This window comes from Micropterus salmoides, unplaced genomic scaffold (assembly GCF_014851395.1).
Source record: "Micropterus salmoides isolate LMB-PRFRI ecotype aquatic unplaced genomic scaffold, ASM1485139v1 Ms_hic_scaffold_23, whole genome shotgun sequence".
Lineage (NCBI taxonomy): Eukaryota > Metazoa > Chordata > Actinopteri > Centrarchiformes > Centrarchidae > Micropterus > Micropterus salmoides.
Window position 1 is genome coordinate 9,059,451 of NW_024041484.1, and position 19,797 is coordinate 9,079,247.

Below are 19,797 nucleotides of genomic sequence, written 5' to 3' on the forward strand. Positions count from 1 at the left end.
TGAACACTAAAAGACAAACTAAACTTAACAGGAAACAAACACGCAAGACAAAACACTGTCAAATAAACAATCACCAGACAGAGAACACAAACCAACTTTTAGCAGACAAAAAACTAAATTACACAGATAAACTACAACCTAACAAGGAACAGACCAAGGATAAAACAGAATACAAAGCAGACAAGACCAAAATAATAAAAACACAGAAGTACACAGACCAGGAGTAAACACTAAAACATAAGGCACAGGACTAAGAACTAAAGCACAGAACTGAAATGCAGGACTAAGAACTAAGATAAGAGACAAGACAGTAACTAAGTAAACTAAAAATACGAATGAACAAAAGAATAATCTAGGCTACAAAACACAAAACCCCAAACCATGACAAGATGAAATAAAACTTACAGAACCCAAAACTTAACACATGAAAACAGACTAAAACAGGATAAACCATGAACACAAAACCACAGTCCTAACATACAATGTGCAGCCCCTTTTCCATGTTTTCATTGCTGTCTTGTTCCAGCACCTTCCTTAAATGATATCTGGATGTGCACGACTACTATGCATGGTTCTAAAACAATACAAACCCACCAGTGTGGTCTTAACACCACATGTTGTGAGAGTCCTCTCACCACCACCCATGTGAAATGGGCTAAGAACAGCGGGGCAGGATCGAATGCTAGAGGAAGATTAAGTGGAGTGAAAACATATAAATTCTTAAAATAGTATCTAATTAAATCAGCTAAATGACAAACAGCAATCAGGTCTGCATTCATTGTGTTTTACTCATGTGCTGTATCTACAGTGCAAATCACTTTATTTCTGTTTTGAATGGAAATGTAAAGTAGACACTGACAGGAAGAAATTGACACACTTAACAATCACCTCTACAAAAAAAACACCAATATTTGACTGGAATCTGGTTTCAGAGATTTGATTCATTCCACTTTTAGCTGGTGAAAGGTGTAAATGACTACCTGACAAGTTGGTGACATAAAAGTACCTGTGAAACGTGTTAGCGCATGTGCATATTTTCTCTTCACCCATTTGCTCCCTAAAGCTATCACTGTCTCAGTCCCTCCTTTTGCTCCCCTCTTCTTCCCCTGTGTCTCGCTCTTTTCCCCCTTTTGTGCTCCATCTGCCTTTCTCCCTGGGTGATGTTTGTGTTGTTACTCTCCTTTAATGTGCTGAGTGAGAGGTCTGGAATCGAAGCGTGACAGGAGCGTGGATCCATGTTTCCATTTTTAGCCTGAGGTCAGGGCCAGATCACGTCTTCTCATGTCTGCTTTGCACCGCAGGGTCTCTTATGTGAAAAGACATTGGGTGTGTTTGTGCATATGGATGTGTCTGTGTGTGTTTTGGGGACAGAGAAAGACGAGATCTCTGTTGCTCATTGTGTGTGTGTGTTGTGTGTGTGTGTGTGTGTGTGTGTGTGTGTGTGTGTGTGTGTGTGCTTTTTATTTTTAAGATGATCACTGTGGAGGTCTTACTAATGAAACTAAAATTTCTTATTGACTCATTACCGAGACACTGCATTCTGACCTTTGAACGTGCTATTATTGTGTGATAATGGCGAACTTGCATTGAAAGCTTATTCTCATTGTAAATGCCTCATGATAATAGTAATCTTGGGGGCTATTTCACATATAGAGTATAAAATGAAAAATGTTGTTCACTTGCTGTACACAGGATAAGCGGTTGACGATGGATGGATACACTTAACAATAGGCCTTTTGTGAAAGAAAGTCTTACATCTTTGAGTTCAGCTCATGATGAATGGGGGCAAAAACAAAAATGTTGCGTTTATAATTTTGTTCAGTATGTATCTGTATTTTACTAGGCTTGTAGTCAACAGTTTTATAGTCACAACTTTTCTGTGCTTTTGACTTCCAACCAAACACAGCATCAACTAAAGTCATTAATCCACATGCTCCAACTACAGTAAAGAAATTAATCAGTGAATTCATCATTTGTTTAGAATATAAACAACCTGGATCTTGATTGGTGTAGTATGAGAGCACTTCCTTAAAAAAGAGTTGAGTGCCAACAACACTTCAGTCAATCATCAGAACTGAAAGGCACAGAATGGCTGCATGATTGCAGCATTTTTCCATTTTCATCTTCTCAGCGCAGTTTATGAAATCACTGCAGGACAGCAACATTTCACTGCGGCTCCCAGAGGTCCAGGTAATTGGACCAAATCCAGTCCTGACTCGCCTCTGACCCCCCTCAGACACCCTCTTATTAAAGCCGGTTCCCATTGCGAACAGAATTGTTACTGTTAATGAAAGATCTTACCCTTTTCTCCCACTCACTGCTGTTAGGTACTGCTCTTAGTCTTAGAAGATCAAAATGAAAAGCTAATGAAGGTGAGTGACAACAGGTGCACTGGAGAGGCAACAGCAAGGCAACCTCCAAAAATGTATGCTGCCTGCAACATTATCCTGCGTACCAGCTTGGCGGTGGGTCAGTGATGGTCTGGGAAGGCATGTCCTTGTGGGGTCACGCAGACCTCCACGTGCTAGCCAACAGTACCCTGACTGCTGTTTGGTACCGGGATGACATCCTCAGAGCCATTGGTGCAGTGACAATGCCTGGTCTTGTGTGGCTAGAGTGAGTAGGCAGTTCTTGGATGACGAAAGCATTAATGCCATTAACTGGCTCTCATGTTCCCCAGACCTGAATCTAAATGAGAACGTCTGGGACGGTATGTATCAGTACATCCACCGCCGCCAGACTGTCCAGGAGGTGGTCATTGAATACATTTTGTGTGAAAGCAATGAAAAATGATTCACAGTTTGGTCCACATACATTTCTGTTTTGCTGACTGTGTGAAGAGTTTTGACAATGTGACTTAAGTTTTGACCAATGAATGTTAACAATTGAAAAAAACTGTAAGTGCTCTGTTAATTCTTTGAGCAGTGTATATATTTAAGGACATCAACTACCTCGGAGGTCTGTTTCATTCAGGTCCTGCTTGAGTTGCCTTGGAGTGTTTCATGTCACTTTGCAATGTGTGTTAATGGTTGACAAGTAGTGGGTGTTTTGGACTGAGAGGTGTCACTTTCTGTTATGGGTGACAGCTTAAACCTGTGTCATTCAGGCTTGCAGCACTGCAACATGACGTTAAAGATCACAAATATTATCAATATCATGTCGACAAAATAACAAAAAACTAAATATACAAACAGAATGGACTCCCAGAATAAATAGCACACACCCTCTGTACCACAATGTTCCATGTGTACTAATTACAATGAAGCATTCTCATCTAGGGAAAGATTTCCTATGAGACTACTGAGCAGCACTTCTTCATGCATTGATCTGTTGTGCCAAAATTTCAGTTCATCGCCAACTATTTTTCCCTCAACACTGTGAGATGACTATTGACGCTCAAAAGCAAAGCTGAAATTAAATTCTTTCCCCCACGGTGTTGCCCTCTTTTCTGCTAACGGCAACTCAGTCACCTGTTACTAGAATGATACAGCAGTAGTCACAGTCAAGTTCACCCCTAGGTGTCTGATGGAGGCTTTTGAAGTCTGAGATTCCATTTCTGAGATGCTTTTAACATTTAACACAATATGTACTTATTTTTTTACAATGGTCATAAAAAGGATCACTTTGCTTATGAAGGCTGTTTTCACAGTAGTTTTGAAGTCAGAACATTGTGTGCGTGCGTGTGTGCCATAGGTGTGTGCGTGCGTGCGTGTGTGTGTGTGTGTGTGCACACGCTGCAATGAGTAAAATGCAGGGCTGGAGATGGAACACAGCAGGCTGCACTGCTGAGAACAGAAATAGTGCTTTTACTCCCGCTGCTGCTCCAAAACCAACTCATTTCTTTTGCGACTGTGTGTTTATGAGTGCACTCACGTGCATGTATTTGTATTTCTGCGTGTGTCCGTTCAGCATGCACATTTGCTGTTATATATCTAAGTTTGCCAATGACTAATAAGGCCGTCTGTAACTGTAATCGCCTGCCAGAACTTGTGCAAGGGTAGGTCAAGCTCTTAAAACCAGAATTTCACGCCAGCTCATTTCTTTTCCTGTTCTCGTTCTGTCTGACTGGATACCATGACAGAAAAGTAAAGGGTTATTATGCAAATCCCTCAATTCAATGTCTTTGTTTTGGGAAAGAGAGGGAGCAAGAGAGAGATTGAATTCTTTTGAAGAGATGAAAAGCAGAATGCTAATTCAGAGTTGCCTGTAGAGACAGAGAGAGGCAGACTTTTTATGATTAGTATTATTAATATTACCTTCTTTGTATTTGTTACATTCTCTAAGGGTTTTTGAATCTGCTGTATCTCTCTATATACAGCTTGTGTATATGCCTCTGTGGGTGTGGGCATACAATTTTTTTTCTCTCATTCAAGCACATCATTTCCAAATGACACCTTAAATAGTGTCGTTGCAGGTGTCTGTGTTTGTGCCGCCATCATATGTGTACTTGTCCATGTTTTTCATGTTCATCCCAGTTACGTCTAAAACATGAGTGAAGTGGGAAATGGACCCCATGCAGGTGTCAGTATTGTTGACCGCAGCCTGATTAGAGCCTTGTTGATGATGATTGGAGATAATCTGCCTACGTGGAGCAACATGGTGCCAGAGTTGCAAGTATAATTATACTGGATGGGCCATTGGAAGTGACTGCTGAGAAACTATATTTATAGCCGATCGCTGGTACTCAAGTAGAGAGGCTGTGATTGGTGGATGAGTGATTGGCTCTCAAGAAGAGAGTGTTGTGGTTGGTTTGTTGACATTTTAGAGCCCAAAAGGAGTTTGAATGAATAATTTTTCAGAACATTGTTTTGAGACTTGTATTATTACTGCAAACATATTTTTGTAATAAGGATAATTGTAGTTTATTACAACTTGGGTCTTATTGTTGTAGTTTTGGCTATAGTTTTTATCATTATACCACTACTTGCCAAGGTTGTGTGCGCAGACAGTTCCTGTGTAATGAAGGAATATTGCTGACTTTTCTGGTTTCAAGACACTTTAAAAATTCATTACCTCTAAATAAAGAGGTTTAAAACAATAGTTCAGTGTTTTGGGAAATACGCTTATTTGCTTTTGTTGCAGCAAGTTAGATGGGAAAATTGATAACACTCTCATGTCTGTATGCTTAGCTTAGCACAAAGACTGAAACAGGGAAACAACAACAATACACTGCTTTAAGGGGGATAATTTCCTGTCTTGATTGCCTAGCATCTGCATCTGTTCTTTTATATTTCTTTGTGCTGCTATGTCGACCAAAATTTCCCCTACGGTGGATTAATTAAGTTATATCTTGTCTTAGCTTAGCTTAGCTTAGCTTAGCTTAGCTTTCCGCTCCTGGGTAAGAAATAATTGCTACATAACCCCCTGTAAAATAGCGTATTTTGACACATTTAGACAAACAAGATTTAAGGTGTTAAAAATGCTCTTTAGAGGTGCCTGTGGGGAGATTTTGTGACCTTTGGGACGGGGCCCAGGCTAGCTGTTTCAAGTCTTTGTGCTAAGCTAAGCTTACCGGTTGCTAGTTCCATTATTACTATGTACAGACTGGTATCGCTCTTCTCATCTAACTCTTGGCAAGAAAGTGAATAAGCACAGTTCCCAAAATGTCGAACAACTCCTTTAAATAATCAGTTAAATAACAACTTTGGGGAGTACAGTGTTATTATACCTGACAGAAACACTCACCAAAACTACAAAAATAATGTCCAAGTTGTAATAAACCATAATAATCCTTTAATTTTCTTACAAGGCTGACCACGACTGAACTGGACAAATTGTTGTTTTAATGACAGTTACTCATTCATTTCCTTCTGTCTTTGCATCCCACAGGTATTACAGCGCCACCATCCTGCAGATGTCAGGAGTGCGGGACGACAGGCTGGCGATCTGGCTGGCTGGACTTGCTACCCTCACCAACTTCCTGTTTACCGTGCTAGGAGTGTGGTTAGTGGAGAGAGTGGGGCGCAGGAAGCTCACCTTGGGCAGTATAGCAGGTAAGTTAGTCACAAAAGTACACGTCAGGTAGTGCTGTCTACTAGGGATGTGATGATAAATAATATTGGGTTCACCAGAATGAGGCGAGATGATATGCAAAACATGGCAGGTGCATTTTGAAATGTCACTTACTTACATATTGTTTGTGTCTTGTCTGTCACTGCTGTTTATTGTTTCCACTGGGTACCTAAAATGCTGCCAAACAAATTATTTAAAAGTGGCAGGTGCATGTTCTATGCTAATTTCTCCCTCACACTCCGCAATGCGAAGATCGTGAGAAAACTTTTTCATATTCATCATATTTATCATATTAATATCATGAGATCTCATGGCACAAGAACATGTTACACCCCTAATGTCCATAGATCCTGTCATTTTTGCATGTTATGTGTATACATTTTTTTAACAGGTACATGTCTGAGTTTGAGCCTGTTGGCCATCGGTTTTCTAATGTCTGCCCAGCACAGTCCTCCTGTCACCTTCCACCCACCAGACCCATCTATGGCCAACTCTACCTGCTCCAAATACCAGTGAGTACATGCTTCAGTTTGGTTCCAAGTAGCATTCATTAAGCTAATGGACCCACTGCTGCTGGAAAACTGGCTCATATTTTATGAAACAATGATCACTTATCACCTCCCTTTATTACCAAAAGTAAGCAAAAATAAAACTGTTACAGCACAATTATCCCACATATCCTGATGTTACAAAATGAGCTGTTAAAATCTGTTAAGTGTATATTTAATACGCATCTAAAGGCGTATATTCAAGATACAACATTTATTATGTTTGACTGATTTATTAATAACTGGATAAAACAATGGGTTGTCATGGAAACAATACTGTAAAGATGCTGTATAAATATTTTTCATGTCTATGACTTCTCCCAAACTGTAGGTCTAAATCAGCTGCAATTCACAATTCACACTCTACATTGGCAACAAAGGGGATGCGCACACACACACACACACACACACACACACACACAGAACCTGAGTGTGTTTTCATGTAAGCCAGAGATCAGATGCCTATATGTCCCAATTTACTCTCAGTTACATAGACACAAGATGAAACTCATGGGTAACAACGGTCTTTCATCACAATAACAAACAGTGCAGCCTAATGGACTCGCTGTCCAGCACTCACATGTTATAACACGCGCCACTGGTACACACACAAACACAAACACCGTAATTTGAAGGGATGAGTGCTTTTAACACACTGTAGTGGCTTCACTGAGGTCTCTTTACTTCATATAAGCCCACGCATGCCTTCGCTGACCATTATACAGCATTATAGCGCCACTACAGGCCTCTCACACTTTGTGGATGGGACGTCCCATTTAAGGTTGTGTTCAACAGTCATTACCAAATTGTTCCAGTTTTACACCACAATTAAAATAATAAATCTAATATTATACTTGTTTTCAGCACTCACATCTACATTTGTCATCTTCTGTCCCGCTCATTATTACACTACTACTAAAATAAAAACATAAATGCACCACGCATCTGAATTCGACACTGATTTGTCTGTATGTGTGTCAATCAATCAATGTGATGTTGTCAAGGTTGTTGCTAACCCCTGAGTCATAGGCTATGATGGTTACAACATGGATGCATAAAGAGAACTAGACACAGTGTCGGAGGCGGGGCCCTATGTCATATTGGCTTTAAATCTTGGCGCATTTTAAGGGGGCTTGGCATGAACTCGTGGTACAAGGGTCCCAGTTTGGGGGTTTGAAAATATGGTCACAGCAGTAGGGTTTGACAATAGGTTAAATGCCTGGGAAATGATGTAATCTCTTGGATATTTAAATTAACAATTTACCATTCCCTAAGTCCCAGCCCCCTCACTTCATTTCCTTTCATACTGGTGCATATGCAGTTTATTGATATTGTTAGCGGATTGACTCAAATTGTTAAAATAATGGGTCCTTGATGTCAGACAGAGGTTGGCAAAAGTAGGGTCCTAATTTCTAGCCGGTGACTATCAATTTTGCTAGTTAAAATATCAGCTGCCACTAGCAGATTTTATTTGTTGCAGCCTCTATGGTTGTAGCTAACTAGTTAATTAAGCTCATCATCAACATTAGCTCCATGAGTTGGTTGAAAATTCGTCCTTGGCTGTTTCCAACTGACTCGTGTGCTAAAAGGCCAAGGCTAAAGCCAGGCAAACGTCATCACCAGTTGAAGATCTATGTAGAAGACATGAAAGTGATGAAATATTGTTTTTGTATTGGAGTAGAGCTAGTCCAAGTATTAGTAAAGTATGATGTGGTGTAAACTTTGCCAAATTCCTAGAGCTGCTAATGTTACTCTAAACTCTGATCCAGTAGTATTCCTTCTGCCGACAACTACATGCACGTCGTGGTCCCTCGCGGGTCTATTTCAAGTAGCTGCTATTTTGGTGGTTCCTCTTCCGACACACACGCACAAGCTACGCTAACAAATGCGCACTGACGATCCAGGGTTAGGGTTAAAATTTTGAATATATTTATGCACTTTAATAACATTTATTGAAAGTTTTATTCTTTTTACATGTTTATTTACAGCATTAAACGTTGAAATGTATATTGTATTAGGCTGTATGTTAACGTATTAGGAGAAAATTGGTAGTTCTATGTAAAATCAGACGTTGAGCACCCCCATATCGCCAAAATGGCACGATCCTTGTTTCTCTGCGAAGCTTCGACTGTGAGATTGACAGTCGAATCAGGCTCCGCCCATCGAAGCATCGAATCTTCGACTATTGGGGGTCAGCCCTACAGCTTACATATGTAGCCGGGATCAAGGACAATACTCCATAATTTTGCTAATAATTACATAATTTATGAAAATACCAATTTTATACATGTTTTAAAATTGCATCATTTGAATCTTAGCTGATCATAAGCTATTGCATGTCTGTCCCCACCTTCCCACAATATGTACTTTAGCATCCCTCAGGTACTAGCAATTGGTTTTATTTTGGTCTAGCTGACCTTAGTGTGTAATTAGAGCAAGGTGCCCTGTACAGAAGGAGTCTGCAGACTGCAAAAATAGACCTCTGAAACAAAACACACATTTTATGCACTGGGCACTACACAACAACCCTGATGACACTGCATGGAAAACATAGTGTGCCCTTGTGAAAAGTTTGCCAGTAAGTCAGCTTCTCAAACCCTCTTACTGCTAAACACATAACTGACTATGGTACATGACAAGATGTACTTTTGGACGTGGATGGACATAACAGAGGGATAAGACAGGATAAGATTTAATGATGATGAATCCCTCACCATTTGTGTTTGCTCTTAATTTTGATTAATCACTTCCCTTATGTGGGGAACAGTCCATACATTAATTGAATTTGGCTAATGAGGCAAGTCTCAATTAGAGTCTTAATTAGAGGGGGTGTAGTGTTGCTTTCTGTCATGGTCCCATCTTGTGTCAGGGGTGTGCTCAACTTAATACTATTCCTTTACTGTATTTCTGTCAGTATTCTACAATGAAAAGTAAATGAATGTGACGTCAATACTGTGCAATGTGATTGATTGTGTTCAGTCAAATTATAGCAAATGTTGTTGCTAATGTGTCTGCTGCTTGATTTGCAGGCTGTGTGAGCCATGTATGCTGGACCCTGGATGTGGTTTTTGTTACCGCGAGAATGGCTCGGCGCTCCTCACCTCCTCCTGTGTGCCAGTCAATAAGGCCTCCACCGAGCAAGCAGCATGGGGCAGGTGAGTCACAGGATGCTGCACGAGTATGTGCGTGTGTTTAGGATGCAGTAGAGTTAGGTGTGGTGCAAGAATTATATTTAGAGTTTTGGTTCAGTGCAACCGCTTAATGTGAAATGACACATGTCACCATGGAATTGAGATCCAGTGTCAAGAGTTATTAACAGAAGCCAATGAGTTGTGCCTCCCTCTTCCAGATGCTCCAACTCCAGCCTGATGAGAGATCAAACCTACTGGGCATACAACTACTGTCCTACCACCTACTCCTGGATGGTTTTACTGGGCCTGGTGCTTTACCTGGCTGCTTTCGCTCCAGGTAAGAGATCAAATCTTAGTTTTTCATTTGTCATTTCAGTGTCACTTGTAAACGTAACCATGCCAAGATGCTTTTAATAATGTTTAGTAATCTAAATTCCAGTTTTGGCCGCAAATGCTATCTTAAATTTAACACCAAGTACTGTGTAGTGTTAGTGTAATTGACCTTAAAGATTTGAGTGAAATATCTCAACAAATACTGGATTGCTTGCCATGAAATTAGATTAATTCTTGAGATTAACTGAATAACTGTAGTGATCCCTTGACTACTACGAACAGATACTTGCAAAACTAATGACATTCCCATCAGCTTCAGATGTACTTTGTGTTTTGTGCTAATTAGCAAATGTTAGCATACTAACCATAGACTGTATATAAAAAGATACTAACACAATAAACTAAGATAGCCATTATACTTGCTAAACATCAGCATATTTGCACTGTCATTGTGAGCATGTTAGCATGCTGACGTTAGCATTAGCTGCTAAGTACAGCCTCACAGAGCTGCTAGCATAGGTGTAGGCTCTAACTACATACTACATGTACTGTATACCACATACTGTATGCAGTATGAAGTATACAGTTTTTGTTTGCATACTACATACTACATTTAGGCCAAATCAGTACGTACTACTAGCATTGTAGGCGGCTTCGATTAGTCTTCTTTAAAGTAATTTTAATATTGAGAGCTTTGAATGTCCACTCACACAGAGGACAAACAGAAATGTGTTCTAACTGTGTAAGAGTGACCCAAGACTGAGCCTCCTGTTTAAACTGGTCTCCATGTCCTCTTAATGTAATCCCACAAGGCTCATCTCTCATCTCTCTCTCAGGGATGGGTCCAATGCCATGGACCATCAACTCAGAGATCTACCCTTTGTGGGCAAGGAGCACAGGCAATGCCTGCGCAGCCGGAGTCAACTGGACCTTCAACATCCTGGTGTCTCTCACCTTCCTCCACCTGGCTCAGTACTTCACCTACTATGGTCAGTATCTGAGGCTGCAGAAATTAGAGCACACCAATTACCATTATCTTAATTTTTGAGGAAGAAAGGGAAGGACTCGGCCATGCCTTTCTTTATTATAAACCCAGTCAACCTGAACTCATGTAATTTTAATCAGACTAAACACTCAGGAAACCATTACTACCAGCCATCGATGCTATCACTCCTCATGTCAATCCTTATGCAACCCCCTGAGCAGATCTTGCGTAACTTGCATTCATACTTACCTTACGTCAAGACCAGCAAGGAGGGAACAGCTAACTGATACCCCGAGGTGTTGCCAACCTTTTTAACCTGCCCAACCCTCTTCCCTCTTTAGTCAATGTATCTCAACAGCAGGTTTCGCCTCAGACAGGAAGGAACTGACCTTTTGTGGAGGTGGCATTGATCCATCACGGTTGATTGTGGAGGCATCCTGAGATGGTTAAACGTAATGATGTTGTCGTAGGAATGGTCACGGCATTTAGCATAATGTACACTTTGTTGCAGCTCAAAATGTCATTTTGCTTTGAAAAGTAGAACATAGAGAACACAGTGGCCAGGAAATCTCATTAATCCTCTGTCACTGTGGTTCTGTATGAATGCTTGTTTCTAGGTGACTTCTCCTGTAGTGCCATTTTGACATGGGCGTGTTACCTGAAAGCAATATTTCAATTTGGTATAACATTTTAGGACACACACACATCTACATAGAAGTCCGTGGGGCACCAGTGTTGTCTTCTTTTTTTTTGAAGGATGAAAACAAGCAGACTTATTTACAAAAAGTGACATAGCTATTGAAAGCCACAACACAGCGACAGAGTGTTCCTTGTGTTTGTGGAGGGCTGTGAGTGACAGTGTGTTCTTTTGTTTCATCTTCCCAGGAGCTTTCTTCCTCTACTCCAGCATGGCTTTGCTGGGTTTCTTCTTTATCTACGGCTGCCTGCCGGAGACCAAAGCCCGCCGTCTGGAGGAGATTGAAGCGCTGTTCGAAAACCAGCTTTGCTCCTGCGGCGCCTCTGATTCAGACGAGGGACGGCAGGTCGAATATATCCGAGTCAAAGGTTCAAACTACCATCTATCGGACAACGACGCATCTGATGTGGACTAGGGAGAGTTTGAGTGTTGGTAACCTCCCTCTGGGTGTTTAATTCGCTTTTGTGATAACTGAAACATGCAGAGAGTAACATTTTTCGTTTTTTGTGTGGGAGCCACTGGTTATCCTCACTGTGAGATTGAAGAATCACAGTTTATAAGGCAGTTTTGCTAACGCGAGTGAGTTCACTTTCAATTCAGTCGATTCAGGAATCTGTAGTCAATGATAATGCTTCAGCTGGTAGCAGGAGTGTGAATGTTTTGTTTTCAGCCTGTTCTCTGAATTGAGGGTGAATTGACTCCAGATTTGGTGTCAGTGGTCAACCATGCACCATATCTCAATTATGAAAGGTTAAAACATTGCCTTTTCCACAGATAACAGACAGTGGTTCAGTGTCTTTTTCGTGGACACAGAAAACATGACTGTTGATGTACAAAATAAAAGGGACGCTTCCCCTATCATGAAGTCCACTGATGATGATGATGTAAGATGTCCCTAATATTTGGTACATTCTCTGACTCTAAATATAATTTTTATATGTTGTACATACAGTACAAAAGGTAAAACATGACACAGCCATCCTTCAGCATTATGTCAGAATACATTTCCATTGAGAACATTTGAAAAGGTACAGTAAACTTGGTCTTGAAAAACAGGAAAAACATCAACAAACATTTGTTGACATGATGCAGTTGTAACGTATTGTTGATCTATAGTACCATTATGCCTTTCTATATGAAACACATCTCAGTTAAATGTTGTTTAACCTTGTGTCATAGCACAAAAATGTCAGTTCCACATCTTAGTTTGTCTTGTTCTGATATTTTTATGAAAAGCAAAGACCAGAGATGTACAGCGTGTTGTGCAAGTTTAGAAAACTTGTATTGTCAGTTGGTGCCTAAAGAAACCTACTCACCAATCTAGTAGCACTCAAAGAAATTTCTGTTGCTATGGTTTATTTGTTATAATTAATTAATTAAAATAATATTTTGTCAATCAGCTTTGCAACAAATTACTAAGTGTTTTAGCAGTCTGTTTTCTTCAATTCTGTTGCTTTCCTGCCTCTAAAAATTGTAGTTTTTAACATACTTCTATGGAGTAGTCTCATCTCAAGTTGCCAAAACCTACACAATGATGCCACGTTATTAACCTACATAGCTACATTAGTCATTAACTTTTTGTCATTAACTGATTGCTGGTTGTTATATTAAATGTGTAAGTCCAGCAACTAAAGTGGTAGACTAAAACTATGATTTTTGATTGAGACCTGTATTTCAAGTATTTCATCCTATCTTTAACATGATAATACTAGTGCCTGTGTATTGTGAAGGTGCCTCTTAGCTGTTTTTTTTTTTCTCAGTTCAAAACACTCAAGTGGATGTATTATATCATGTTATGATAATTTGGTCTACATAACTTTTATTTTATGTGTACATATTTTAACTGTGATGGAATATTATTATTTTTTACTATAATTTCATGTATTTTGGTTTTTGTCTTCCTCCATAGCCTTATGTACAAATAGCAGAGCATATCATTTATGTGGTTCTTGTGTCAAACTTTGAGGACTGGGCTTTAGCGTAATTTGCCAATGTTGTTTTGTAAAATTGTAAAACTGTGTGAGGTTACACCTTGTTAGTCAAATACACATAGGTTTCTGTGTAGCAAAAACAGTTTACGGAGTAACTTTGTATAAGAAAACAAAATAGGTAAAAAGGCGTTAACAAGTTGCGCTGTTACCATGTCCAATGAACATGTCTCTCTCATGGCAGACCATGTCAAGTGAAGGACAGTCATTTTGGCACATGGGTCCTAATCCATCATAAATTAATAAGATATAATACCTCTTTTTAATAAACTTTTCAAATGAGAAGCTGTTTATTAAATGCTGCGGCACAACGTAGTGAGTATTCGCATCAAGTATTGTGATATTTTTGGTATTGTCACAGTGTCACGTGTACATATGTATGCCTATGGAAATGGTTAATCATCACAACAGGAATTAGTACAATATTACTCACATAAATGGCAAGACAATAATAAAATGGCATAAAAACACCATTATGTGGAAACCTTATTACTGTCCTTTGAACCTTTAGGTTAAAATGTACTAAATTGGGCTCGTTAACCTTTTCATCCAAGAGACTAGATTAAAGGTGGAGAAACATAGCTTGACTTTGATTTAAAATGTGGTATTGAATGTGGTAAAATAAAGGTATTGTTTTATCAGTTGGATTGTCATTTGGATGACTTGTCTTAAAACCACAGACTACTTTTGTACTGACAGTGTTATTACAGATAAAATACACACAGATGAAGCTCCATAACACAGACTGTGTATCTGAACTTGTGCTGACCAAATATTTAACGTGATTGTTTCAGGCTGCGCCTTGTCAAAGATCAAGTGGTGTTCTGCCGTTAACATCCAGTTGTGTTGACGCTGTCCTCTGTCACAATGGGGACATTTAATGTGTACTTGTGGTGAAATGGTTGCAATTTTTTTCAATGTGAACCAACTACGTGTGTTTCTACAGTTTACGAGGAATTACAAAAACACACACAAAAAAAGAGTGCAGTATAGTATATTTGATTAATGTTCAAGCTGTAAATGTTTTGCTAGAGTTTATATTCTATAAGAAATAAATATGTTCATGAAATCTTAACACTTGATTATGTTTATGGGGAAAGAAATAAACTTGAATGAAATGAATCAGAGTAACGCTTTCTGGCTTTATTTCAGTGTGTCTCGATTATAACACTTTGATCAAACACTATGAATATTTTATTTGCTTTATCTGCTTAGAACAATTAAATAATGCTTTGAATTAAAAAAACATGCACAGAACAGGCATGTTTTCTTATTTCCTGCTGCTTTCATTCATCTGCCTTCCTTCCTTACCATCCCTCCCCCTTCCTCTGCTTGAGCAAGAGCAAAATGTCGGCTATTTCCTGAAGTGTTTCAGCCTCATCTGAGAGCCTGTCAACTCTGGCGGCAGATGTGACCTCCTCCCTCACTTCACTTGAGAGGACTTTCATCAGACGGCCATTTTCCTGTTGCCCCCTCTCATCTCTGCCCTCTTGATTCTCTTTACCTAAATTAGACACAAGAGCGGAAAACATGGGAATTCAACAAAATAACTTTGTTCCTGTCTGGATCTGTCAGTAGAATCTGCAGGATTTAAATATGAATCTTCCCATCCCATCGTTAACCGCTTATCCTGCGTACAGTGTTGTGGGGAATATGAATCTTAGATTTCTCAATTTACACACGAAGTTACACATTCAATCTTTCACTTTCATGTTATACCTCTGCCATCCGTCATGCTCTGAGCCTCTAGACAGGGGTGTATGGGTATCTTTAGGATCACTTTGCTATCACTGCCTGATAGGGGAGCAGCCCAAAATTTCTTCTTGCTCCAGGGCATATGCTTCCCTCCGATACTGGCCTTTCCCGGTAAAGGTGTGTGTGTATTTGGCTCTGCAGCAGTATCAGTCTGCCTCTTTGTGGCTGGATTCGGTACTGACACTTCAACAGGTGGTAGGCACAAGTTGAACCCAGTGGCTTTGGTTGTGCTTTCTACAACAAGGCTGCACTGAGTCGCGGCATCACATGTCTCAGCTGTGGGGCTGTCAGCAGTTTGAGTTCCCACATCTTGAGTTTCATGGGATGTTTTCTTGCATTTGCACAGCTCTGAGACCTGAGTTTGAGCTAGAGCTTGAGGAGACTCAAACTGAGCTGTGTTGCTTCCCGTCTGTGTGCTATTGCTTCCTAAGGCTTTATCTGGCACCAGGTTTGGATTGAGGCTATCTGCACAACAGGCTTGGTCCATATATGAAGAGGCAGCCTGGAGACATGGCAAACAGCATTCTTCATCCTAAAACACAGTTAGAAATGGGAAACATAATGTTTAGGTTAGATATAACTAAAGAGAAAAGTCTACTGATGTGTGGTGTTGTAAAATTCAGAAAAGAACAAAGTGATGTTGTTGGATAATTAACAATTTGTTTAAGGCAATCCAGTGTATGATGGGAAAAGCAATTTATCAGTCAGCACTGGGCACATAATATTTTCCAGTATTGTGTTCATTTTCAGTGATAACTATTGCTGACAGGTGTTGATTAGAGGATTGTTTGTCTGCTAGTATCATACATCATCCGGTAATGATCAATAATAATGATTTGTTCAAAAACTATGGCACAGAGGTGATGTTTTTTTATTCTAAAGTGATTTTGCAGTCACAGTACGGCAGCAAGAAGGACAAAACTCCTCGGTGTAACTTTACTTACATCATTTGAGTCTGAACTGACGTAACCTGTTCCACAAGAGTAGCTTGACGAATAGTCACTGCCATTCATGAGGCCATTGTTGTGTTCAAGACATGCTGTGGGATTGGAAAAAACAAACATCTATTCAATTTGTTGTCTTTTCTCCAGCATATACACAATAAATGGGTAGCTTATTAATTGGAGCTGCTTAAGAAACTTACAAAAGTCCATGTCAGTGCAGTTGGAGAGCTGGGAATCAAACAGAATTAACAAGTAAAACTGCAAAAGCCCACACCAAAAGTGCCTAGTACCCTCATATGAAGCAACATGGGCTGTATGTTTGTATGAAAAGTGCTATATAAATACAGCTGAGTTAATAATAAATTAACAAACAGTGCTAGAAACTCTGTACAACAGCTTGTGAGGATTGAAAAACCAAGTAAAATGTTCTTAATCAACTAATTAGTGCATATTCTTAATGTTTTCTTTCAAACCGCAATTTCAAACTCTACCACTTGGTGGCAATAAAAAGCTAACTTAAACACACTCACATGCACTGGACAGTATGTGGCAGCTTACCTCCACTCCCATGCTCTGTGAGTCAGGGACGGTTCTGACAGCAAAGAAAGAAACCCAAACATAAATACAAATTCAAAGCATATTACACATCAATAATAAAGCGTTTGATTTGATTTTATGTATAAACACATACTGTGGTGTTGAAGATTTGGCCGGTGTTTCATCTTTGAGATATATTTTTGATGATACTCTCCCAAAATGAGAAGCTGTAATCAAATTTAATTGTTAGTGTAAAAAAAAAAGTCATTATGCAAACGTTTCAAGCAGTATTCACCTTCTCTTTCACATTCATCAGTACTGAAGCCCCTGAAGACATCTTCCTCAAACTGCTGCTTTGTTTCTGATTGATTGAGGGTGAAATCCAATATCCCCTCCCTGTCCTCCGGGGGACTTAGAGAGAAGGTGACCTCGTGTCTTGCGTGGCCGCTAGACTCTGTGTTACTGTGATAATGGACATTTGCTATGAATGGTTACAAAATGATCAAGGAGGGAAAACATTCCATCAAATTCTAGAAATGGTCCTCACCCCGGCTCTGGACTTCTGAACAGGACTTGGGCTGCTGACGGTGTCTCCGGTTGGTAGAGGGGTGGGTTTGATCCATAGGACCAGGGGATACAGTCTGTCATAACTCTGGGATGGGAGAAAGGCTGAAACTAGCAAAATAAATTCAGATTGGATATTAGAGTGGCATCATATTTCATATCATATAAGATACTGTCAAAAGGCCTCTGAAGCTACCCTGGAGTCAAACGTTCCGATGCCTGTGTAATAACTGCAACCAATGTGGTTAAATTAATGTGTTCTTTTGAAAAATCTCTTTTTACTACCTTGGTCTGCACCAGCCCTGAGGTGTCCCAGTGAGGAGGGGAGCAGGGCGCCTGGCTTCTCTGTTGGACATTCAGCTGTCGGGGGAATATTCCTGAGGAGACCAGTGTAATTTGGCCTAAATTGACTTACTGTATAAAAAATACTTATGCAGAGTACAAATGCACAGTTACCATTGTGTAGTTTAATTAATATGAGTTTTTTTCCTCCATAAAATACTCCATACAACACCACCTTGGGCTGAGGAAGCTGATGAGGTGTAGGACAAGGGGCTGACGGTGTCAGTTATGGGTGGCAGGTAGTCAGATGCACTGATGTCTGAGAAAGCAGACTCCAGCACTGGCGACAGCTAGGGGACAGAAAGATAACTGACTTTTTATACAGACGGTCCCAACATTTGTTCATATTCAGCAAATTTTCCTAATGTAAGACATGTAAGACAAAAAAAGTACTATATGAATGTTTGGAAAGTGACTAACCTGCCGACACTTGAACCCTTGTGGAATTACATGCGTTCTCTTTCCTGCTCCTTGAACACTAGACACATAATAAACACAATTAATGTGCGACTCTATGAGAAGGGTATTCAGTATTAATTAATAAGGTGATGGATGACGTTTGAGTTGCATGATACTGGCATTGTTAAGGAGTCAGTGGTAAGTAACTACCACGCTTGATAGAAACTGTTAGAAAATGCCTTTTGACAAACCACACTCCAGCTCTACCTGCACTCAGGCTGGCTCTCAACAAGACTGAGCTGTGATGGAGAGCAGGGGCTCATAGGGAGTACAAGGGGCTCATTTCTCCTATGCTTCGATCCTCCTTTATAGCTGCCAAGAACTGCCATTTTAGGAGGATCTAAAAAACACAAACACTGTTTACTCAGATCATTTGCCATGCTGAGGAATTGATTAACATAGGCACTGGTGGATAGACAAGTCTGTGATCATCATATTTGCAAAATAGTGTTATTTGATGTTTTACTATTTGGATCATTATGTACTTTAACTGTCTGATACCTCACACTATAAAACAATGACTATACATTACAATATATAATATATTTTAACTAGCTTTCTGATATCTCATTTATTTGAGTGTAAAGATAGCATAAAGGCTGAGGTTACCCTCCATTATACTCCTTAATGTACTGTTTTCCCTTTCAGCTTCTTTTGTAGATTTTTGGTAAATATAACTGTTGACTGCTGGAATAAATCTGCCTGTACAAGCTGTTATTTCTCACCTTTATTTTCTTTCTTAGCAGCAATCTGGTTGACGATGAACAGAGTCACCAGGTCCATACTACCAGAACTAGTGCCTCGAGGGGAGGCTGGCAAAGCAATTCCCAGGTTTTTCAATTTCTGTTGCATTTTTATCTTTTCAAAAAACTCCTGGGGGGGAAGAACAACAACCGGCACATTTAGCTAGACGTATGCAAAAAAGACTAACTAACGTTATAGCAATTTTATTTTATTTGGCTGTCTCACCCTCTGCCTTTTCGCATCATTCTTCATCACTAACCGGCTCCTGCAGTGACAGTTGTTAAATCGTTATCTAAGCTAACGTTTACTTTTGTAACGATGACATTAGTAACATTAACGTTACGTAACTAAAATATTTTCCCCTCTCTTACCTTGAACCCCCAACCCAATTCATTTTCAACGGCTATAACTGTCAGAGAACCAATGAAAACTTGGCCTATAACGTTAGATAACGCGAGTGTGAAACTTCACAGTAACGTTACACGGGTAAGTGTTTGCTAAGTAGCTGACTTATGTACCTAACGTTTATCTATCCTAACTAACTGACGTTAAAGCTGAGGTGCGCGAGGAACAACCACTATCCTGTAGCGCGGAAATGTTCATAAACGTATATAAATGTTTTTTAACAACTTGTGTAAAAGCTGTCAGTGGCTATTGTACTTTCCTGGATATAAGATTGTTGCGTGACAACCAATCGTCTTTTTTCGGGGGCGCGACCAATGAAAGCCTCTGCAAAGAGCGTATGGCGGAAATAAGTA

The 19,797-nt window shown here is 39.8% G+C and overlaps 2 protein-coding genes across 2 annotated transcripts in view; one reads left to right on the plus strand and one right to left on the minus strand.

Annotated features, from left to right (window-relative positions):
• LOC119918008 (proton myo-inositol cotransporter-like) overlaps positions 1 to 14,816 on the plus strand; it is a 74,303-nt gene extending 59,487 nt beyond the window's left edge. Inside the window, exons 5-10 of the mRNA XM_038738495.1 lie at positions 5,830 to 5,993; positions 6,404 to 6,524; positions 9,590 to 9,715; positions 9,910 to 10,028; positions 10,861 to 11,013; positions 11,895 to 14,816. Of these exons, the coding sequence (XP_038594423.1) occupies positions 5,830 to 5,993; positions 6,404 to 6,524; positions 9,590 to 9,715; positions 9,910 to 10,028; positions 10,861 to 11,013; positions 11,895 to 12,121 (910 nt within the window). The 3' untranslated portion in view covers positions 12,122 to 14,816. The remainder of the gene's footprint in view (positions 1 to 5,829; positions 5,994 to 6,403; positions 6,525 to 9,589; positions 9,716 to 9,909; positions 10,029 to 10,860; positions 11,014 to 11,894) is intronic.
• Positions 14,817 to 14,818: 2 nt separating this feature from the next.
• Positions 14,819 to 19,720, minus strand: LOC119918009. The gene is made up of 15 exons (XM_038738496.1): positions 19,411 to 19,720; positions 19,265 to 19,304; positions 19,021 to 19,168; positions 18,503 to 18,635; positions 18,257 to 18,314; positions 18,012 to 18,126; positions 17,780 to 17,871; positions 17,478 to 17,605; positions 17,226 to 17,392; positions 17,085 to 17,157; positions 16,952 to 16,985; positions 16,594 to 16,621; positions 16,394 to 16,488; positions 15,414 to 15,981; positions 14,819 to 15,198 (listed from the first exon to the last, which is right to left on the minus strand). Exons 1-15 carry the CDS (start codon positions 19,431 to 19,433, stop codon positions 15,002 to 15,004), a joined length of 1,899 nt encoding a protein of 632 aa, XP_038594424.1. The 5' UTR covers positions 19,434 to 19,720; the 3' UTR covers positions 14,819 to 15,001.
• Between the last annotated feature and the right edge of the window lie 77 nt (positions 19,721 to 19,797).